Below are 24626 nucleotides of genomic sequence, written 5' to 3' on the forward strand. Positions count from 1 at the left end.
CTTGGTACCGTTGCCACAGTCGGCCAACGACACTCTGACTGACACCAAGTCTCAGAGCAACATTTCTTTGCGTATTGCCATCCTGAAGCCAAGCAATAGCCCTTCCTCGATCTTCAATAGTCAGTTGACGTCGTACCATTGTCGAATTTGGAGTGTGCACCGTACACGAATGCAAGCTCCAATTATACGGAAATTCAGCATTGGGAACATGGAATACACATGCAAAGCGTGCAAATAAAGTGCTTTGTGAAAAAGCAAGTTATGGGCACTTAGCAGACCTTTCACTTTCGCCCAAATTTACGTGCAAATGTAAGCATGTTTTCGCCATTAGAACTAGTCGACAGTGTCAATGACAGTGGATTTTAATTCATTTATGGGTTGCTTAGACCCACTTTCGTCAAAATGGAACAATACCATGCGTGACATTATGGTCTAGCTAATATAATTGACATTCAGAAAATAATGTCGAAAATATCGTCTGACCCTTAAATTCTTTTGAGTAGTATACATATAACCTTCCTGTCCCAGAACTGGTCCCTGGTGATGTCAGAGGTCAGATCTGAGATGGGCGTGTCTGAACCTCCTTTAGATGTGGGCACGTAACAAGAGTTCCCATACCCATTTACATATAAGGAAAAGACAGGGGAAAAAGGAATAAAATGGTTGTGACGCTGACCTATTTGTTGTTCATGTGAAGTGGAGTGTGATAAAATGAAAGTATTATTCTGAATATTATCAGATCAAAACATGTCATATCACATTTTTAAATCTGTAACTGTAAGACAAAGACATAAAGAGCCCTCTGATTCATCGTGACTTCTAAAAATAGTCTTAAAGTTTCCTTTTTATCATATATTTTGTATGGTTTCCTCCCCCCCTCACCGCCACACTGTGCTCATTATGTAGCCTGAAGACAGGGTTGTGTACCTTGTTAAGTTCTTCAACAGGAAGAATGAAGTGACAGACTTTTACAAAGGTCCATGTTGTATTACAGGATCTGGTTCACTGAGATTTGAACCTCCTGTGTGTTCACGTTGATGTGTGTGATAAATATTAATAACTGGATTACACAGTCAGTGGTCTTTTTAATATTATACAACAGCAGCAGGACTCTTCCTTGAAGCCTGCCTAGGACAAGTAGTTCTAGGAGTAGGACAGGTGCTTCTCGTTACAGACAAGTAGTTCTAGGAGTAGGACAGGTGCTTCTCGTTACAGACAAGTAGTTCTAGGAGTAGGACAGGTGCTTCTCGTTACAGACAAGTAGTTCTAGGAGTAGGACAGGTGCTTCTCGTTACAGACAAGTAGTTCTAGGAGTAGGACAGGTGCTTCTCGTTACAGACAAGTAGTTCTAGGAGTAGGACAGGTGCTTCTCGTTATAGACAAGTAGTTCTAGGAGTAGGACAGGTGCTTCTCGTTACAGACAAGTAGTTCTAGGAGTAGGACAGGTGCTTCTCGTTACAGACAAGTAGTTGTAGGAGTAGGACAGGTGCTTCTCGTTACAGACAAGTAGTTGTAGGAGTACGACAGGTGCTTCTCGTTACAGACAAGTAGTTCTAGGAGTACGACAGGTGCTTCTCGTTACAGACAAGTAGTTCTAGGAGTAGGACAGGTGCTTCTCGTTACAGACAAGTAGTTGTAGGAGTAGGACAGGTGCTTCTCGTTACAGACAAGTAGTTCTAGGAGTAGGACAGGTGCTTCTCGTTACAGACAAGTAGTTCTAGGAGTAGGACAGGTGCTTCTCGTTACAGACAAGTAGTTCTAGGAGTAGGACAGGTGCTTCTCGTTACAGACAAGTAGTTCTAGGAGTAGGACAGGTGCTTCTCGTTACAGACAAGTAGTTCTAGGAGTAGGACAGGTGCTTCTCGTTACAGACAAGTAGTTCTAGGAGTAGGACAGGTGCTTCTCGTTACAGACAAGTAGTTGTAGGAGTAGGACAGGTGCTTCTCGTTACAGACAAGTAGTTCTAGGAGTAGGACAGGTGCTTCTCGTTACAGACAAGTAGTTCTAGGAGTAGGACAGGTGCTTCTCGTTACAGACAAGTAGTTGTAGGAGTAGGACAGGTGCTTCTCGTTACAGACAAGTAGTTCTAGGAGTAGGACAGGTGCTTCTCGTTACAGACAAGTAGTTCTAGGAGTAGGACAGGTGCTTCTCATTACAGACAAGTAGTTTTGCATGTAGACAAATAGTTCTAGGTGTAAGACAAGTAGGTTTGGGTGTAGGACAATTAGCTTTAGGCGTAGGACATAGTTTTAGGTGTAGTGACTGATGCATGATCAGTTTAGGATCGATCCTTTTAGATGGGCCTGTATTAAACTATTTCTCGTCCCAATGGGCTATTTCTCGTCTCAGCCAATGCATCACGACTGGTATATCAGGTCGTGGTATGTGCTATCCTATCTGTACCATGGTGCATATAATGGGAAAATGTAGCAGGTTTCCTAAGACTAAATGTCAGAATTACCAAATGTTTGACTTCCAATGGCTGTATATTCATAAATCAATGTGCTCTAGTGGTGTCGTTAAACAAAAAAACCCATTAGATTTGGTGACGTTTCCTGTGTTATACTCCCAGAAAAACAGTCTGACATTGTTTTACATGTTTTTGGGTTTTTTAATTAACATTGATTAAACTCAGGAAATAATATGTTTAACAGTTTGGTGTTACCAAACATAATTTAAAAAATAAGGCATAGTAAACATTTACTTTTGTTCGTCGAATTGCATGATTTAAAAAAGAGAGAGAGTTAAACGTACAATAAAATGTGTGCACCACATTGAACGTCAGTTTGTATTTCACAAAGGGTGGCCTGCTCTGTCTTGTAGGATAATACTCGATTCTTTTCAGGTTCTTCGGTTTAACTGAACAAAAAATATTCACATACGTAAAATTAAATTCCCAAATTAATTGCTATTAAATAAGAATATAATAGGATGAAAAAAAGGAATGTAATAGTTTTTTTGTTTTTTTTAAACTATTATTAAATATACTTGATTTGAGTATTATAAAGCATACATCCAGTTTCTGTTATTATACACTGTTAAGATTTTCACTTCACCTACATATACAATCTTACAGTTCATCTTTCCTTCCTCTCGTCGTCCTCATCTACATCTACTTGCGTGTCTGTACACCATGTAAACTATTGTGCTGTTGTGTCTGATTTGAAGTACATTACATGTATATGTGAGGCCGTATTGGTCTTTCATGGGGCAGGACGTAGCTCAGTGGTCCTCATCTACATCTACTTGCGTGTCTGTACACCATGTAAACTATTCTGCTGTTGTGTCTGATTTGAAGTACATTACATGTATATGTGAGGCCGTATTGGTCTTTCATGGGGCAGGACGTAGCTCAGTGGTCCTCATCTACATCTACTTGCGTGTCTGTACACCATGTAAACTATTCTGCTGTTGTGTCTGATTTGAAGTACATTACATGTATATGTGAGGCCGTATTGGTCTTTCATGGGGCAGGACATAGCTCAGTGGTCCTCATCTACATCTACTTGCGTGTCTGTACACCATGTAAACTATTGTGCTGTTGTGTCTGATTTGAAGTACATTACATGTATATGTGAGGCCGTATTGGTCTTTCATGGGGCAGGACATAGCTCAGTGGTCCTCATCTACATCTACTTGCGTGTCTGTACACCATGTAAACTATTGTGCTGTTGTGTCTGATTTGAAGTACATTACATGTATATGTGAGGCCGTATTGGTCTTTCATGGGGCAGGACGTAGCTCAGTGGTCCTCATCTACATCTACTTGCGTGTCTGTACACCATGTAAAGTATTCTGCTGTTGTGTCTGATTTGAAGTACATTACATGTATATGTGAGGCCGTATTGGTCTTTCATGGGGCAGGACGTAGCTCAGTGGTCCTCATCTACATCTACTTGCGTGTCTGTACACCATGTAAACTATTCTGCTGTTGTGTCTGATTTGAAGTACATTACATGTATATGTGAGGCCGTATTGGTCTTTCATGGGGCAGGACGTAGCTCAGTGGTCCTCATCTACATCTACTTGCGTGTCTGTACACCATGTAAACTATTGTGCTGTTGTGTCTGATTTGAAGTACATTACATGTATATGTGAGGCCGTATTTGGTCTTTCATGGGGCAGGACGTAGCTCAGTGGTCCTCATCTACATCTACTTGCGTGTCTGTACACCATGTAAAGTATTCTGCTGTTGTGTCTGATTTGAAGTACATTACATGTATATGTGAGGCCGTATTGGTCTTTCATGGGGCAGGACGTAGCTCAGTGGTCCTCATCTACATCTACTTGCGTGTCTGTACACCATGTAAACTATTCTGCTGTTGTGTCTGATTTGAAGTACATTACATGTATATGTGAGGCCGTATTGGTCTTTCATGGGGCAGGACGTAGCTCAGTGGTCCTCATCTACATCTACTTGCGTGTCTGTACACCATGTAAACTATTGTGCTGTTGTGTCTGATTTGAAGTACATTACGTGTATATGTGAGGCCGTATTGGTCTTTCATGGGGCAGGACGTAGCTCAGTGGTCCTCATCTACATCTACTTGCGTGTCTGTACACCATGTAAACTATTCTGCTGTTGTGTCTGATTTGAAGTACATTACATGTATATGTGAGGCCGTATTGGTCTTTCATGGGGCAGGACGTAGCTCAGTGGTCCTCATCTACATCTACTTGCGTGTCTGTACACCATGTAAACTATTGTGCTGTTGTGTCTGATTTGAAGTACATTACATGTATATGTGAGGCCGTATTGGTCTTTCATGGGGCAGGATGTAGCTCAGTGGTCCTCATCTACATCTACTTGCGTGTCTGTACACCATGTAAACTATTGTGCTGTTGTGTCTGATTTGAAGTACATTACATGTATATGTGAGGCCGTATTGGTCTTTCATGGGGCAGGACGTAGCTCAGTGGTCCTCATCTACATCTACTTGCGTGTCTGTACACCATGTAAACTATTGTGCTGTTGTGTCTGATTTGAAGTACATTACATGTATATGTGAGGCCGTATTGGTCTTTCATGGGGCAGGACATAGCTCAGTGGTCCTCATCTACATCTACTTGCGTGTCTGTACACCATGTAAACTATTGTGCTGTTGTGTCTGATTTGAAGTACATTACATGTATATGTGAGGCCGTATTGGTCTTTCATGGGGCAGGACGTAGCTCAGTGGTCCTCATCTACATCTACTTGCGTGTCTGTACACCATGTAAACTATTGTGCTGTTGTGTCTGATTTGAAGTACATTACATGTATATGTGAGGCCGTATTGGTCTTTCATGGGGCAGGACATAGCTCAGTGGTAAAGCACTTGCTTGATATGCGGTCCATCTAGGATCAATCCCTGTCAGTGGGCACATTGGACTATTTCTCGTTCCATCCAGTGCACCACGACTGGTATATCACAGGCCGTGGTTTGTGTTATCCTGTCCATGGGATGGTGCTACTAATGGAAAAATGTAGCAGGTTTCCTTTCTAAGACTAAATGTCAAAATTACCAAATAGCCAATGATTAATAAATTAATGTGCTTTAGTGGTGTCATTAAACAAATTAGTTTTTTTTAAATATGTCTTTCAAGACAATTTGATGAAAGCAGGTTTCTTTTCTAATATAATCGGGGCTCACACTGTCCATTGCCAAATTAGCCAGTTGCTAACTTTTATCCAAAATGTCTACACATTTAGTCTTTGGTAATAAAATCCTTAAATTAACCACATTTTACTCATTTTCAAAGAAATATTGTAAGTATCTAAAGAAGAAAAAATCGTGAACTAAAATTTGTCCCAGTGTGAGCCCTTATACTTGTCCCAACTACAACAACCTGTGTAACTAAAAAAAATGTCTACGAGCTAAAAACATGCCGTGGAAAAAATTAAATATAGCCCACAGCAAAAATAAAGTGTTGTGGAGAACTAAAAACTCCACGGCATTGCTGATTGCTGTAGACAGTTGCAGGACTTACAACAGTATATAGTTACCTACTACCTGCAGTTCTAATGATCACCACCAAATGGAGCTGGTGTAATTTGCACTTCTGAAAATATTAATTGTTACATGTAAATCTTTCAAGTTGACAATTGGGGTTGAGACTTGGTGTATCAGTTTGACAGTACATGTACTGACTGTGGCTCTTAAACCATAAGCAGCAGATCTGTGTTAGAAGATAATTTTGTCTTGATATTGACAGTTCAGGTTGTGACTTGGAATAAAAGTTCAATATCAGTAGTATTGACCACAGCTAGTAAAATACAGGCTGTATATACCAGTATCTATGTAAGAAGATCATTTTGTCTTGATGTTGACAGTTTGGGTTGTGACTTGGTATAAAAGTGCTATATTGGCAGTATTGACCATGGTTAGTGTACAACAAGCTGTATACTTTTGTAAAAACATCAGTTTCTCTGTGTGTTGGTGATCAATAGATTGTCCAGAATAACTCATCTTCTGTTAACTTGACTAGCTACAGATTGGCACTTACGGTATTTACCGAGGAGATAAAACCTGTAATCACGAGAATATATCGGATCTCTCTGTCATCAGTGGAATTCTTGTAACATCCTGGGGCCAAATGGCCAATTCAAACAGCATTACCATATTTCCTTTCAAAGACCATTACCATATTTTTCATGTATGTGAATAAGCTAATATCAAAATGTGCCAGCAGCTAACTGGAAGGAGTAGCCTGTGTGGACATAGGTTGCATTGAATAACTTGTAGAGTAGGACTATAGCATGCAATACATGTGGAATGTCCTATAACTTGTAGAGTAGGATTATAACATCTGATACATGTGGAATGTCCTATAACGTGTTGAATAGGACTATAGCATGTGATGCATGTGGAATGTCCTATAACTTGTAGAGTAGGACTATTGCATGTGATACATGTGGAATGTCCTATAACTTGTAGATAAGGATTATAATGTGATACATGTGGAATGTCCTATAACTTGTAGAATAGGACTAGAGCATGTGATACATGTGGAATGTTCTATAACTTGTAGAATAGGACTGTAGAATGTTAATTCAAGTGGGAACATTCTTTTACATAGAATAGTATAGAGAATACCGATGGAATGTCCTACAATATGTAGAGTAGGTGTGTTTATGATATAGGTGCATTACCCAACATCTTATAGAATAGGACTAATATGTAGGACACAGGTCAGGTGGAATGTCCTATAACATGCAGAGTGGGACTGCAATGTGTGACAAACAGGTGAAATGTCCTATAATTACTAGAGTAAATTAAAACAGGTCAAATGTTATATGGCTTTTATAGTAGAACTGTAGTGTGTTAGATTTAGGTGCAGTATCCTATATCATGCAGTAGGACTATAGTCTGGATGTAGGTGGAACGTCCTGTATTGTGAAGTAGGACTTTGGTGTGTTGGATATACATGTAGGTGGAACATCTAATATCATGATGTAGATCTAGTGTGTGTAGAATATAGGTGGAACATCTTATGTCATGAAATAGGACTATAATGTGTAGGATATAGCTGGAACATCCTATAACATGACGTAGGACTATAGACTATAGTGTTGTATATGGGTGGAACATCTTATAACATGACGTAGGACTATAGACTATAGTGTTGTATATAGGTGGAACATCCTATAACATGACATAGGACTATACTGCAGGGAACACAGGTGGAATATTCTACAACTTGTAGCGTAGGTCTGTAGTGTGTGGGAAACAGGTGGGATATTTGTTCAGTAACCTTGTCGCTCTTTATGTTTGACCTTTATTGTTGCACAATGGTATCAAGGGTTTTTCTGGCTGGAAACAATCCTTGAGGTGGTTACCAAGTGTGTTGAGCAGTGGACTGGGTTGGAATTGCCTTCCTGTGTTACTGGGTTAGTAGACACCCTGTGTCAGGTCATGCAGACCTAGATACACCTTCCCGTGTTACACGGTGAACTACAGATACACCTTCCTGTGTTACACGGTGAACTACAGCTACACCTTCCTGTGTTACTGGGTTAGTAGACACCCTGTGTCAGGTCATGCAGACCTAGATACACCTTCCCGTGTTACACGGTGAACTACAGATACACCTTCCCGTGTTACACGGTGGACTACAGCTACACCTTCCCGTGTTACACGGTGGACTACAGCTACACCTTCCCGTGTTACACGGTGGACTACAGCTACACCTTCCCGTGTTACACGGTGAACTACAGCTACACCTTCCCGTGTTACACGGTGAACTACAGATACACGTTCCCGTGTTACACGGTGAACTACAGCTACACCTTCCCGTGTTACACGGTGAACTACAGATACACCTTCCCGTGTTACACGGTGGACTACAGCTACACCTTCCCGTGTTACACGGTGAACTACAGCTACACCTTCCCGTGTTACACGGTGAACTACAGCTACACCTTCCCGTGTTACACGGTGGACTACAGATACACCTTCCCGTGTTACACGGTGAACTACAGCTACACCTTCCCGTGTTACACAGTGGACTACAGATACACCTTCCCGTGTTACACGGTGAACTACAGATACACCTTCCCGTGTTACACGGTGACCTACAGCTACACCTTCCCGTGTTACACGGTGGACTACAGCTACACCTTCCCGTGTTACACGGTGGACTACAGCTACACCTTGCCGTGTTACACGGTGGACTACAGCTACACCTTCCCGTGTTACACGGTGACCTACAGATACACCTTCCCGTGTTACACGGTGAACTACAGCTACACCTTCCCGTGTTACACGGTGAACTACAGCTACACCTTCCCGTGTTACACGGTGAACTACAGATACACCTTCCCGTGTTACACGGTGACCTACAGCTACACCTTCCCGTGTTACACGGTGACCTACAGATACACCTTCCCGTGTTACACGGTGACCTACAGATACACCTTCCCGTGTTACACGGTGACCTACAGATACACGTTCCCGTGTTACACGGTGAACTACAGCTACACCTTCCCGTGTTACACGGTGAACTACAGCTACACCTTCCCGTGTTACACGGTGACCTACAGATACACCTTCCCGTGTTACACGGTGACCTACAGATACACCTTCCCGTGTTACACGGTGACCTACAGATACACCTTCCTGTGTTATACTGTATACTGATGGAAACAAACGAGGGAACCAATGAAACCAAATTTAATTGATTACTAGAATAGTTACATGTATGTCTGTATAAAATACAAAGATTTATTAAAGTTAGATTGAATGCCGGTATCTGCGCCCCCATCCGACACTCTAGGACAAAAATGTATGCTTTGTTTTTTTGACTCTATATAAATAAAAGATGAATATATGGCTTGTGTCACCCCACCACCCCACTAGAAGCTGTCACTCTGTCACTAGAGATTTTGCCCCCTCCCCTCCAGATATCATCCTTTGGGCCTACCTAATATAAAGACCATTTTACTATTAAAACCAGGTATACCTGTTATTTGTAAGTCACCAGGCTTTAATTAAAAAACCCAATTCTATTTTGTTCGGTATTTTAGTAGTTTCCCTGTTTTAAAATTATTGACCCTTGCTCTCAAGGTACATACCTTTTCTGTTCCACATAATATGCATTTGAAGCTGCTACAAACACCAGAGCAATTTTAAACATATTTTTGCCAATAATGGCAGTTTAGGATGAAAGTAGTGTACAGTTTAACTGTAAACAAAATTTTTAAAATATTCAAACAGCTTGGTTACTTTTAGTAGAAATTTAAACTTCTTTCTCCATAGTATTAAAAAAAAAACCCACACGCACACCCCAAACTAATAGCAGTTAATAATAACTGTGTATCTTGTAAAACACACTGACTAGACATTCTATATTGCTCTACAGTGGTTTAATGACTTTGTGAGCTGGATATCACGTACTGTTTTTCTAACAGGAAGCACCATAATGGGTGATCTCTCTATTGGGATACAATAACTGGGTCTAATATCCATAATGGGCTGTTCACACCTTTAGCCAGCTGGGATGTGCTGATGTGGCAATTTGTATTCTATAAACTTCCACTGCTGCCCAGCTGATGTCGTTTCCATAGAAACGGGGAAACAAAAGACAGCACGCCTCATCACCTCTAATGCCCATGTAAGCCAATCAGGGCCCAGTTTGCATACTTTACAGTGAGCTGAAATATGTGATTTTAATTCATTGATTTTTGTGCAAGCATAAAGAGAAAATTGTCTCTGAATTGTGATAGGCTCTCGTCCATCATGGGTCATGGAACTAACCCAGCAGGACAGGGAAAACACATCATTCAGCTTGTGAGGGGAGGGGGGAGGAGGGGGTACCCAATTATATTTTGTTACACAATGACTGTTTTGTTCATGGTTTCATCACAGTCAAGTTATTGTGATATTTAAATGTGATAAAGTGGGTATTTATTCACCAGACGGACATTTATTCTCCTTGATTCATTCATTGAAGTAAGCAGTACACCAGTAACACAACTAACAATGCATTTATCGATTAGTTCATTTATCTGTCAACCCATTCATCTATTCTTTCCTTTTATCGTTACATCTATCCATCTATCCACATATTCATTCATCCATCTTTCATTCACTCATTTAATCTTTCCATTTATTCATCCATCAGTTTATCCATTCTTCCATCCATTTTTTTGTTCCTCAATCCTACCCGTTCGTCTTTCCACATTCGTATTCCATTGGTAGCGAGGTCAGTTTAGGATCAATCCCCATTGGTGAGCCAATTGGGCTAATTGGGCTATTTCTGTTTCTAGCCAGTGCACCTTGATGGGTATATCAAAGACCTTGGTATGTGCTGTCTTGTTCATGATTACTTAATCAATGTGCTCTAGTGTCATTAAACAAAACAAACATTTTCTTCAAAATTTACAAAACTTAATAAATGAATGTGCTCCAGTTGTGTTTAGAGTTCCCATCCATTATGTTAATTATGTGTGCGGGTTTCTTTACTAATCAGCAGTACACATCTCTTCACACTACACTGCCACAACATAAAGATTTTTGTGAAGATGTAGATTGTAAATAAGATACACCATATGATATGTAATATTGCAGGCTTTCTGCCACAAAACAGGCCATAAGTGCCCTACTAGGTGCTTATGGGTTTGAAATGTTTTGGAAGGGGACTCTGCATTTCATGTGCTTTGACAGATTTTTTAAACAGAAAGTCTCTTACTATCATCTATCAAAAAATTATAAACATATATCTATTAATTTCCGAGATTTCAAGGTACATAATTTTATTCTCCATACCCTCTGGCAGACACAGTGCACTGGTGTTTCAGCTAAGTTTGTGATACACCACCTGCACTTGTACCTGTCTGCTTTGCGTGGTTCATCCTTTTTCACATTTAACTTTTAAGCAGAACACTAGTAATTACTAGTGTGTCTACTAATACATTGATAATACAATAATTTTACAAAATTATTTGACAAAATCTACTGTTATTGACAAGACATTTAAGAATGTTAATTAACCTAGCATGTGTACAGCATCAGCTGGTATGTTTGTGTAAGTAGAAATACCAAGAATGCTTGCACTGGTAACATCATCAATACACAGACTGTGCTTATCTGTACACAATTAGAACAGCTGATTTGTGTATTGCTTGGAGATCCCTACCTCTAGCCCTAACCCAAACCAGGAAAACTTTAAGCCTAATGTTAAACTTGAAAAACCCCTCTCCTAATCCCAGACATAACCATTACCCTGTAGAAAAGTTCCCGTATCCGTAGGCCCGACCGTAACACCAAAGAACCTTCCATAACCCCAGGCCAAACTTAAGCCTAACAGTAACCCCAAATAACCGCTCCCATAACCCCAGGCCAAACTTAAGCCTAACAGTAACCCCAAATAACTGCTCCCATAACCCCAGGCCAACCTTAAGTCTAACAGTAACCCCAAATAACCGCTCCCATAACCCCAGGCCAACCTTAAGTCTAACAGTAACCCCAAATAACCGCTCCCATAACCCCAGGCCAACCGTAAGCCTAACAGTAACTCCAAATAACCGCTCCCATAACCCCAGGCCAACCTTAAGTCTAACAGTAACCCCAAATAACCGCTCCCATAACCCCAGGCCAACCTTAAGTCTAACAGTAACTCCAAATAACCGCTCCCATAACCCCAGGCCAAACTTAAGCCTAACAGTAACCCCAAATAACCGCTCCCATAACCCCAGGCCAACCTTAAGTCTAACAGTAACTCCAAATAACCGTTCCCATAACCCCAGGCCAACCTTAAGTCTAACAGTAACCCCAAATAACCGCTCCCATAATCCTAGGCCAACCTTAAGTCTAACAGTAACCCCAAATAACCGCTCCCATAACCCCAGGCCAACCTTAAGTCTAACAGTAACTCCAAATAACCGCTCCCATAACCCCAGGCCAACCTTAAGTCTAACAGTAACCCCAAATAACAGCTCCCATAACCCTAGGCCAACACTCCAAATAACCGCTCCCATAACCCCAGGCCAACCTTAAGTCTAACAGTAACCCCAAATAACCGCTCCCATAACCCCAGGCCAAACTTAAGCCTAACAGTAACTCCAAATAACCGCTCCCATAACCCCAGGCCAACCTTAAGTCTAACAGTAACCCCAAATAACCGCTCCCATAACCCCAGGCCAACCTTAAGTCTAACAGTAACCCCAAATAACCGCTCCCATAACCCCAGGCCAAACTTAAGTCTAACAGTAACTCCAAATAACCGCTACCATAACCCCAGGCCAACCTTAAGCCTAACAGTAACCCCAAATAACCGCTCCCATAACCCCAGGCCAAACTTAAGCCTAACAGTAACTCCAAATAACCGCTCCCATAACCCCAGGCCAACCTTAAGTCTAACAGTAACTCCAAATAACCGCTCCCATAACCCCAGGCCAACCTTAAGTCTAACAGTAACCCCAAATAACCGCTCCCATAACCCCAGGCCAACCTTAAGCCTAACAGTAACCCCAAATAACTGCTCCCATAACCCCAGGCCAACCTTAAGCCTAACATTAACCCCAAATAACCGCTCCCATAACCCCAGGCCAACCTTAAGCCTAACATTAACCCCAAATAACCGCTCCCATAACCCCAGGCCAACCTTAAGCCTAACAGTAACCCCAAATAACCGCTCCCATAACCCCAGGCCAACCTTAAGCCTAACAGTAACCCCAAATAACCGCTCCCATAACCCCAGGCCAACCTTAAGCCTAACAGTAACCCCAAATAACCGCTCCCATAACCCCAGGCCAACCTTAAGCCTAACAGTAACCCCAAATAACCGCTCCCATAACCCCAGGCCAACCTTAAGCCTAACAGTAACCCCGAATAACTGCTCCCATAACCCCAGGCCAACCTTAAGCCTCACAGTAACCCTGAAGAACTGCTCTCATTTATCCCAGGCCTAACCTTAACCTCAGGGAACCACTCCCCTGACCGTAACCTCAAAGAACCACTCCCCTAACCTTAGGTTAAACCTTAACCTCAGAGAACTGCTACCCTAAACCTAGGTCTAACCTTAACCACAGAGAACCACTCCACTAACCCTAGGTCCTAGGTCTTAACTACTTCCTAACTGTAACCATGAAGAACCTATCCTCTAAACCTAACCTGCTCTTAACCCCAGAGAACCACTCCCTTAACCCTAAGTCTAACCTGAACCTCGGAGAACCCCCCTCCCCCCCAACCCTAAGTCTAGAAAAGCCTTTCCTCTCTTCCTCATTGTGTTATTGACTCATCTCTGATAACACGACTGTCTCAACTTGCCCCAATCACATGCTAATTAACTCCTTCAGCCACTGGCATTGATTTTTCTTTTTAGCATGCAGTTTCATCTTAATACACAGCACACATGCCGAGGTGAAATTTTTGTAATACTTGGAGAATGAGCTAATACATGCAGATATAGATAATCTACAAAGATAAAACAAACTTGCCTCAAGGTCTTCAGTTTTTCGTATAACAGGCGGGGTCAATGTAGTATTGGAAAAACTACGAGCTTGTGAGTCAGGCAGGGGACTATTCCTGCACACAGCTTCTCCATGTTGTGCTAATCAGACACAGAAAAAAAGAAAATTGTCGCCTGACAAGGGCGTCATTGTCTTACCTGTAGGGCGTGGTCCGAATATCAGAATACTGTCCATTGAAGAGTGCGGTGCTGCATGCTGTGAGAGCTGGGAGGTGAGACGAGGAAATGCTGCCACTCGCAGCTACTGCCCAGTGTGTGAGAGAGATCGTGTGTTTGTGAGAGTGTGTGTGTGTGAATGTGTGTGATCATCACACACTGGGCTCAGCACTAGTAAACACAGCCAGCCAATCGGCTGTCGGCTCATTTCACAGAGGTTGCCTCAGTGCTGTGAAGCCACACCAAACATACACAGTACAGTGAGACTGGCATTAACGGAACACACCAAACATACACAGTACAGTGAGACTGCATTAACAGTGTGATTCAGTCTGTCACATAAATAGGTCTAGATACCTTGCGGTTAATAGATACACTGTACAGTCAAACTTGAATTAACAGAAGATAGTTAATTTTTTACATAAATAGGTCTTGATACTTTACAGTTAATAGATACATTGAACAGTCAGACTGGCATTAACTGAAGTGGTTAATTTTTTTAACATAAATAGGTACATTGTACATTGACTTGAATTAACATCAGATGGTTCATGTTGTTAGATATATACAGTATATATAGGTGGTTAGTGTATGGTCCATTTCCTTCAGAAATGGAATCAGTGAATTAGCATTTAACTCTAATGAAGAGCAATAAAAACATATTGTTCAGTTGTAAACCCATACTAACTTACAGAATATTTTTGCAAATTCTCTATATAAATATAAAGTTTATGATCAAATTGTATAGGTTAAATCTCTGTTTTTGATACAGGGATGAAGGCAAGTGATTGAACAGCCAAGGTAGTGTGTGTATGTACAGTTCTACCTTGCTTATTTGTACTGCATTATCAGTTATTATGGTGAAACTGTCTAGCTTAGCTGTTCCAGCATTTTGTTTTCACCCCTGTATTACATAACCCCTAGTGCTAATCCATAAAAAATGGACACTAAGTTTAGTTAATTTACAAATGTGTAACTTATTTGGATAAAGTTACAATAGAGTGAAAGAAGAGTCTGTGATGTTAAAACAGGAAATATTCTTAATAATAGACTAGAATTCTAATCAATAAACCGCTACTTCTCAGACACATGTGCGTTTTTAAAAATATGAAAAATTCAATTTTTGGTATTAGAAACACCAGAATGATCAGAAACACTTCAGTTCTACGGAAATGGACAATCTAAAGAATAAAATGTAAGTAATGTTTGATTTCAATGATCATAAACGGCTCTAATAGTGAAAATTATGCTGTAGTATTTAAAAACTAGGGTCTGTCCCTTTAAAAATGAGATTTATTTATACAACTTTTTATTTACATTGACATTTTTTGTTGTTAAAAATGTAATGGGAGTTGGCATCAGTTTAAAAACTTAATAGTTTTAATATGAGTTTTAACTTGATTCATTATAGACTTTTGTGCCATTTCATTGGGTCCCTTTTAACACAGATGGACGTTAGTGGTCTTCAGTGATAGAAATAAGCAAAACTTTTTACTGGTTCACCGGACAAATACATCTAGAAATCTGTTTGTCTGCCAATATTTTCACTTGTCAAAATAAATGGATTGTTTTATTCAAGTACCAGGATGATGTTTGTGATTCCTCAAAATGAAACTGGATTGAAATTTTTTACTTGTCAACTGGACAACCACCGAGGCACATTTTTCTTGTCCGAATAGATTTTCACTTATCGGGACAAAGAGACATGGGATCGATCTTGTGACTCTTCACACCTTAGGTCAGCCCTCTACCACTGAACTACAATCTGTTCTATGTTAAGAAAGAGTCTGTAGTGCAGGACAACTAGAGGTTCGTTCCAACAGCCACATTTATTGACAGAATGTTGCTTTTGCAGACAAGTTTAAAAATAATAAATGTTTTCATAACTAATTAAAATAATAATTAGTGAAAAAAACTTGTAACAGAATAAGTATGAAATATTTGTTGTAGCTGGCCTCGGTGGTGTCGTGGTTAAGCCATCGGACATAAGGCTGGTAGGTACTGGGTTCGCAGCCCAGTACCGGCTCCCATGCAGAGCGAGTTTTAATGACTCAATGGGTAGGGGTAAGATCACTACACCGTCTTCTCTCCAGATAGCTGAGGTGTGTGTGCCCAGGACAGCGTGCTTAAACCTTAATTGGATATATGCACGGAAATAAGCTGAAATGAAAAACTAGCCGAGTACAACCAGAAAAAAGATGGATAATGAAGTCTTGATTTTCAAAATTTAACTTTTAACTCGGCCTTTTGTTTGTTTTTTTGTGTATTTAATAAATAAAATTGCCATGTTTCAACTAATTTGTTTGTGTATTTGTGAGTGCAAAGAAAACAAGGCTGTTTTTGTTGTTTTGAATTGTTGGAAGCTGACTGTTTTCGTTTGTCAGTGATGTGCCATTAACACAACTTGATTGTTGGTGTTTTCTTGATTGTGATGTAAAGCCGACAGCAGTGGTTGCCCCTCATCATTCGACATTCTCAAAGTCGGTTGATCACCATTCCAGATTCCAGCTGGTGTATTAATACATCTCCTGCACAGATTGCTTCCAGGTGGGAGGGGACGTAACTGAGATGATAATCATCTGTAGTTGTAGCTCTTCAAGACAGAATGTCAGGAATGATGTTTATACTTTTAAACAATAATTGCTGAAGGGAATTCTTGTATGTAATGTGACTTCTGTGTAGTGGTTCCTTTGAAATTGTTTAAAAAATGTATAAAAATCCAATTAAAATATTTTGCAACACATAAAAATAAATTTTTAAAAAGCCATTTCATTCTGATAACTGCTGAAGGGAATTCTTGTATGTAATGTGACTTCCGTCTAGTTGTTCGTTTGAAATTGTTTGAGAAATATATAAAAATCCAATTAAAATATTTTGCAACACATAAAAATACATTTTTTAAAAGCCATTTCATCCTGATAACTGCTGAAGGGAATTCTTGTATGTAATGCGACTTCCGTCTAGTTGTTCCTTCTAGTTGTTAATTTCAAATTGTTTGAGAAATGTATAAAATCCAATTAAAATATTTTGCAACACATAAAAATTAAAATTTTAAAAGCAATTTCATCCTTTGAAGGGGAGTCAAGAGACACCCACTCAATTCAACTCTATGGGCATTTTTCAACTGTGTACTCAAAATAAACCTTTTGTTAGGTGGAAATGTGATCCCATGATAAGCTCTAATTAATCAGTGTTGTAAATCAAGCATGTGTCCAAGGTGGTGCTACATACACCACCATTGCCGGAGTTTCTTCAAATTGTCACCTAGTAGTTTGTGGTGTTAGTGATAGATATTTAGTATAATGTTTTAAAGTTCACATAATAAACCATCAAGGTACTGTATCTGGATGCATTATTGAGTTGTTTGAAAAAGGTGTATAAGGACAAATGACCAATTAGACTTGTCCAACAAATATAGTTATACACACGACTAGTTAAGTATTAGGTTGCACCAACTGATCGTACATGTCATCCAGGTGTGTTAGTTTTTTTATTAGCTGCTACAGAATGTTTCATTCACATTACTAATTATTAAATATATGTTTTCACTGTACACCTTGAACCGTTAGTGGATGAAAGTGATGTGATAAATGTATACCAGTATTGTTATTCTTACTAGTTAATGCAGCTTAGTGGTAAATAGTCAGTTAGGTCAAAGTGTTGATCTGTTACAGAAAAAAAGGAGTAATAAATGAAAGAAAGAAGTGTTTTATTTAACGACGCACTCAACACATTTTATTTACGGTTATATGGCGTCAGACATATGGTTCAGGACCACACATATTTTGAGAGGAAACCCGCTGTCGCCACTACATGGGCTACTCTTCCGATTGGCAGCAAGGGATCTTTTATTTGCACTTCCCACAGGCAGGATAGCACAAACCATGGCCTTTGTTGAACCAGTTATGGATCACTGGTCGGGGCAAGTGGTTTACACCTACCCACTGAACCTCGCGGAGCACTCACTCAGGGTTTGGAGTCGGTATCTGGATTAAAAATCCCATGCCTCGACTGGGATCTGAACCCAGTACCTACCAGCCTGTAGACCGATGGCCTGCCACGACGCCACCGAGGCCGGTAAAGTAATAAATGATACCTTGTTGTTAATAAGAGAAGCTTATGTAGTGGAAATAGATTTTGTTTCTCACACTAAGGCATTCTAAGGTACTTGAACTTTAGATAACAATGAAAATAATTATAAATCGTCAACTTTAAAAACATTTATGAGTTTACCCGAGTTGTCATTTATAAACCTGAGTTTTATACAAGTTAGTAAATTAAAAAAAATTCCCATACAAAAGCAGTTTGTGGTGGGATTTTTCTTTTTTATAAACCTTATGTAGTCTTATGTATTTAAAATGATAAAAACTTCTGTGGAATACCATATTTTGAAGACATACTATTGAACTGTATGAGTAATAACTGAAGGACTGAGTCATGTCAGGTCTGTTTAGTTTAGTTTATATCTCTAGTAAAATCAGCCGAGCTGTCTTCAGTTGGTATGCCAGAGGGTATGCGAGATAGTGAAATATTTGTAATCTATCTGTATGGCTGTCCTTTCAGCCCAGCAGGAGTACAGCCCCTTTATTGTGCTGTGGATTCCGTCTCAGTATCAGTGAGAACACACCCTGGAATAACACAACCAAACACACCCTGTCTGGAATAACATCACAGACAGTGTCTCCTTGTTGTCTGTTGGTTCATCTAATATTAATTCTCGCTGATACTCTCATATTCACATTTCTGGTAGTGGGAATTTTTTTTTTTTTTTTTTTAATTGCTGTTTGGGTTTAGAGTTGTAATGACATAAATTAGTGATGGATGGATGGGTAGGTTGATGTGTGGATGGATGAATGAATGGGTGGGTAGGTTGATGTGTGGATGGATGAATGAATGGGTGGGTAGATGTCTAGATGGGTGGGTTGGGTGGATTTGGGTAGGTGGATGGATGGATGGATGCATGCATGGTGAAATGTATACTTTTTGTTACCATAGTAACTGAATATAATCAGGTTTAATCAGGGCTAGCCCTGCCATTTGCCAATTGTGAATTTTAAAAACAATTGGTGAATTCTATATAATTTGGACTCTTTTTATTTTAATGTAATAAAATAATGTAATTATTGTTATTTTGTTGAAATATAAATGGAGTTTTGCAATTTATAAAGCTTAAAGGGTGGGACAATTAAGGTATTTGGCCTGTTATGCATATTCAACGATATATAACACACATTATTGTTTAATATCAACAAGTATAATTGTATAGTTAATTAATAAAACGCTTAAATGTGACGGCTATTATATATAATGGGCACAGCCATTTTGTACCATCCCAGTGAATACACCCTCTGGCGAGCTGGTGGTTACGTAATACCTAAAGTGTCACGTCAGGAATTAGTCTTCGAACTGAAGAAACAAAACATACCTGATTTTTTGCAGATGCATCCTAATATTCTGTAATAATATTTATCCCAGTAAGCCGGCAGCATAATACAGTTATTTCAACACTTTGACAATGGTGGTTTATTTTGTATTGAAAAATAATATATACTTGTTTTGTACATAAATTAACCCACATACTGAAATAATAATCAGAGTGTGTTCTTTGTTAATTGGTCTTTTCTTTCTGTGGCCTGAACCTGTGGTTCCTGATTGGCAGGTGTATATTTAGATGGTCCCCAGACACTGTGTCTAGACACACTAAAAAGACGTACCTCTTTTATTAAGATCACAAGGTATTGTCTGTTAGCCACGCGGACGCCCCTCAAATCGTAATGGACCTTATCACTTTATTACTGTAAGTAATTCTGTAAAACCCTTGATTAAGTAGACTTTCCCATCTAAAATCACAAAACTGACCAATTACGTTTTACAAGTCCGGTTGATGAAAGCGAAGCGCCTTGTCGTAAATTAGATTGTTTGTTTACACTGTGCATAGAGGAGATGGACGGAGCTGACGTCACTTCGCCCCAAGTTATACCACCGGACGTCACAAAAACAAAACAAAATGGCTGCCCCCAGTTAGCAGGAATAATCATGTTTTTTTATTAACTCTAAAATTACGCGTTTTTCATTTGTTAAAGTGTCAGTATGTGTTGGTGGTCCTGGTGTGCATCTTTCCAACACATAAATCTCTTGTTGGAGTTTACTCTACCTTTAAAGTGTCAGTATGTGTTGGTGGTCCTGGTGTGCATCTTTCCAACACATAAATCTCTTGTTGGAGTTTACTCTACCTTTAAAGTGTCAGTATGTGTTGGTGGTCCTGGTGTGCATCTTTCCAACACGTAAATCTCTTGTTGGAGTTTACTCCACCTTTAAAGTGTCAGTATGTGTTGGTGGTCCAGGTGTGCATCTTTCCAACACGTAAATCTCTTGTTGGAGTTTACTCCACCTTTAAAGTGTCAGTATGTGTTGGTGGTCCGGGTATGCATCTTTCCAACACATAAATCTCTTGTTGGAGTTTACTCCACCTTTAAAGTGTCAGTATGTGTTGGTGGTCCAGGTGTGCATCTTTCCAACACGTAAATCTCTTGTTGGAGTTTACTCCACCTTTAAAGTGTCAGTATGTGTTGGTGGTCCGGGTGTGCATCTTTCCAACACGTAAATCTCTTGTTGGAGTTTTACTCCACCTTTAAAGTGTCAGTATGTGTTGGTGGTCCGGGTGTGCATCTTTCCAACACGTAAATCTCTTGTTGGAGTTTACTCCACCTTTAAAGTGTCAGTATGTGTTGGTGGTCCGGGTGTGCATCTTTCCAACACGTAAATCTCTTGTTGGAGTTTACTCCACCTTTAAAGTGTCAGTATGTGTTGGTGGTCCGGGTGTGCATCTTTCCAACACGTAAATCTCTTGTTGGAGTTTACTCTACCTTTAATAGATAATTTGGCGAAATGTTTTGCTCACCCAGAGCTAACCCTGTTAATTTTTTATAGTAAAAATAACTTGTACATATTATGGTAGCCCGATGTTTGATGAGTCATAGCATTAATTGCCCGAGGTTTGATGGGTCATATTAATTGCTCTCATTGGATACCCATTTGTGTTAGTCCTATTTAGCGAGGGCTCCTCACCTGTTATGTGGTTTAAAACAGTGTTTATTTCGGTTAATGTTTAATAGCTGGGATTGAGGTTTGTATGTGTGTGAATGTAATGGTTTCACTTTAAAGGGTTTAAAATTGAACATTTTACTGATCACTTTTTTTTTAAAAGGAATAATTAACATCTTTTTATTATTTCTTTTTTTAATCATGGAAATATAGTGTTGATATTTAATTTATTTTTATTATTTTGTGTGCAACCACAGGTGAAGTTGTAGATCATAGAAATAATTTTATTTATTCATCAGTTGTTTATTTCTTGTTTGTTTCCACCCACTGGCGATGTTTTAGAATACAGAAGCATTATGTTGACCTTGTTTTTTTTTCTTATACATTTTAAGCCTCTGGTGAAGTTCAAGAGTCATCTGTACTACGAAGACAAAGACCACGTGGCAGAAACAGTGAAGGATCTAAAACCCGCTCCAGGCAGCAAGGTTGGTGGGTTCGGTCAAACATCTGTTTGTTACATCACAATGGGTGGGGTGGGGTGGGGGGTATGTGGAGGATCTGAAACTCGCTCCAGGCAGCAAGGTTGGTGGGTTCGGTCAAACAACAGTTTGTTACATCACAATGGGTGTGGGTTTGTGTGTGTTGTGAGTTTTTTTTGTACATTTCTTTTATTTTGCAGTGAAACTTTTTATATATTTACATGTGCAGATTGTAATGTACTATATTTCCTGGTAGTTGAACAACTTGTTTTTAGTCAATCTCTTTTTCTCTTCCCTCTCCGCCTCCCCCCCCCCCCCCCCCCCCCCCACCATTTTATATCCATTTTGCTTTTTGATTCAATTCTATAGTCCTTCCCACAGAAAAAGCCAGTTGGTTTTTTCCACACTATGAAATTTACTGCAAGTTATTTATTTATGAGCCGATTGTTTTCTAAATTGCATACTAAAATAGTAAAAACAAATTGTTATTTCCAAAAAACTTTTACTTTTCTTCTTACGTCAAAAGAAACTGAAATTATTTATAAAAAAACACATTTTTGTAGGATGATGGGACAGACTATAAATATATTTATTTGTGTATTGCAGATGGTAATGTACAAGAATGGGAAGACCCAGGGGCTGGCATTCTCTGATTTGTTTGAAGGAGTGTATTTTCCAGCTGTCTCGCTGTACAGGAATTCTACAGTAAGTTAACCATGGCACGTTAAGAATTCCTCGATGACTCTTAGTCCATCAATGTTTACTTTCCTGCAAATCAAAAAGAAATAAAAGCTAGAGTTTCAGGATTTTAAACTGTGAGGGCAGGCTGCTAAACATTGTGAAAACAGATTTATTTCCCTTGGGTAAAAACTTGAAAATAATTTGATATGTTGTGCTTACAAACCTGATAAGAAGTATACATGTATTACCTTTCTTATATAAATGCTCTTTTCTCTTGTTTTTTTCACCAGGTGACCTGCAATTTTGGGCCCATCTTCAAATATCCGCCAAAAGATATCAAAACATACAAGCCTGTAAGTTATTCTGTTATTTTGTTATGTATGACAGTTGAGCACATATTTTTAATTTTGATTTTTAATTACTTAAAATGTTTTTATAAATATTTTTTATGGTAAAATTTATTCAAGGAAACAGAAAAAAATCTTTCTTCTGAAATTTTGTTCAGTCGATAGAGGGTTCAGATTTCTACGTTTTAATCTTACGTTAATATTTGCTTTGTTAATGATAATTGGTAATTTAACCCTTTCCTAGTATGACATTTAATGGTGTGCAGCATGCTATCGATTTAATTACATTGTTCATATGACAGTGGGGGGTTTTAAATGAAAAATATTAAAATTAGTTGCAGTGTATAGTAAATAAAAATGTAACAGAAAGAAAGATAAATATGATTGAGATGACAAATTAAAACTGAGGTTTTCTTCTGTTTCAGATTTCCGAAGCAGCCAGCCAGGCGATGGTACAAAGTTCTCTGGCAGATATTCTCTTCCATATAGAAAATGAAGGAAATCTACCCGAATTCTAGTAGTTTATATATATAAAAATGACATTTAAAAACATAACAAATTGAATGATATCGGAGATACTATGTGTCCTGTTCACTAGAAGGAAAACATTCAGCTGCTGGGAGAGGGGGGGGGGGGGGGGGGGGGGAGGCTAATAGCCATAGTGAAACTGCTAGCATTTATTCAGATATTGATGAGAAGATAAACTATTTTTACCAACAGTGAAATTAGTTCATAATGACAGTGAAATGATCTTGTGCAACCTTCCTGAACGTGTGTATGGGTCAGAGTATGTGATTTGATTTGTAGAGTGTTGCTTGAAGAATTAAATTTATCACTCTAACAAATTCTTGTATTTGAACACTAGGACATATTTTTTCAGTATTAGAGCCATTTTTGATAATTGAAATTAAACATTATTTGCATGTTATTGTTTAGCCTATCCATTTTCATATATCCAAAGTGTTTCTGGTCATCCTGGTGTTTCTAATACCACAAACTGCATTTTTTATAATCTTAAAACACACATACCTCTAATAAGTAATGGTTCTGGAGTCGAGCTCTAGTTTATTTTTAGAGGGCATTTATCCCGTTTCAACATGTCACAGACTCGTTTTATTCTATTGTAACTTCATCTAGATGTGTTACGTGTTTGTAGATTAACCAAACTTGGTGTCCGTCTATTGTACCTACATCTCGATGTGTTACATGTTTGTAGATTAACCAAACTTGGTGTCCGTCTATTGTAACTTCATATCGATGCGTTACATGTTTGTAGATTAACCAAACTTGGTGTCCGTCTATTGTAACTTCATCTAGATGTGTTACATGTTTGTAGATTAACCAAACTTGGTGTCCGTCTATTGTAACTTCATCTCGATGCGTTACATGTTTGTAGATTAACCAAACTTGGTGTCCGTCTATTGTAACTTCATCTCGATGTGTTACATGTTTGTAGATTAACCAAACTTGGTGTCAGTTTTCAAGTTTGAAATTAGGATCTGCGACTTTAAATGTGTTACATTTATAACTTGAAGGCATAATACATTGTTGCAGAAAATATTAACATTTTCCTCATCCAGTTTAGTTTTCTACTCCGATTTGCCCATTGTAAGTAATTATGTTTGTAAATATTATTTAGATTTCTTTATACTGATTAGGATAAACATGTTTTATTATATGTTTAGTAGCCACAAACCCTCATCACACAGAACTTTTAAGAAATGGTGTATTTGTTATATATACATTTTCATTTTGTCATTTCTGTGAATTGTCAGCCAGTGATATTGAAATTGTTTTTAAATCTTCATTTACAATAAACAGGAGTGGAAATGAATGTTGAATATTTGAACAATAAAAGTGATTTACTGCCAATTCAGTGCTATCATTAAATAAGTTGGTAACAGTGTGTGTGTCCATTATAAATGTATAATACAATCTTCGTCATGAAAATTGTTTCGTCTTTTTTAGC

The 24626-nt window shown here is 39.0% G+C and overlaps 2 protein-coding genes across 4 annotated transcripts in view; one reads left to right on the top strand and one right to left on the bottom strand.

Annotated features, from left to right (window-relative positions):
- The window catches only part of LOC121379926, a 47087-nt gene extending 32779 nt beyond the window's left edge, over positions 1-14308 (bottom strand). The window contains exon 1 of one of the 2 annotated variants that reach the window (XM_041508613.1): positions 14089-14308. The gene's annotated coding sequence lies outside the window, so the exon portion shown is untranslated. The remainder of the gene's footprint in view (positions 1-14088) is intronic. The other variant, XM_041508609.1, reaches the window with a different exon arrangement.
- Positions 1-24607, top strand: part of LOC121379925 (set1/Ash2 histone methyltransferase complex subunit ASH2-like) — an 81625-nt gene extending 57018 nt beyond the window's left edge. For both annotated transcript variants that reach the window (XM_041508607.1, XM_041508608.1), the window contains exons 14-17: positions 21543-21635; positions 22236-22334; positions 22601-22663; positions 23083-24607. In XM_041508607.1, coding sequence (XP_041364541.1) covers positions 21543-21635; positions 22236-22334; positions 22601-22663; positions 23083-23175 — 348 coding nt within the window. In that variant the 3' untranslated portion in view covers positions 23176-24607. The remainder of the gene's footprint in view (positions 1-21542; positions 21636-22235; positions 22335-22600; positions 22664-23082) is intronic.
- Positions 24608-24626: the final 19 nt, after the last annotated feature.

Source organism: Gigantopelta aegis, chromosome 8, assembly GCF_016097555.1.
Source record: "Gigantopelta aegis isolate Gae_Host chromosome 8, Gae_host_genome, whole genome shotgun sequence".
Lineage (NCBI taxonomy): Eukaryota > Metazoa > Mollusca > Gastropoda > Neomphalida > Peltospiridae > Gigantopelta > Gigantopelta aegis.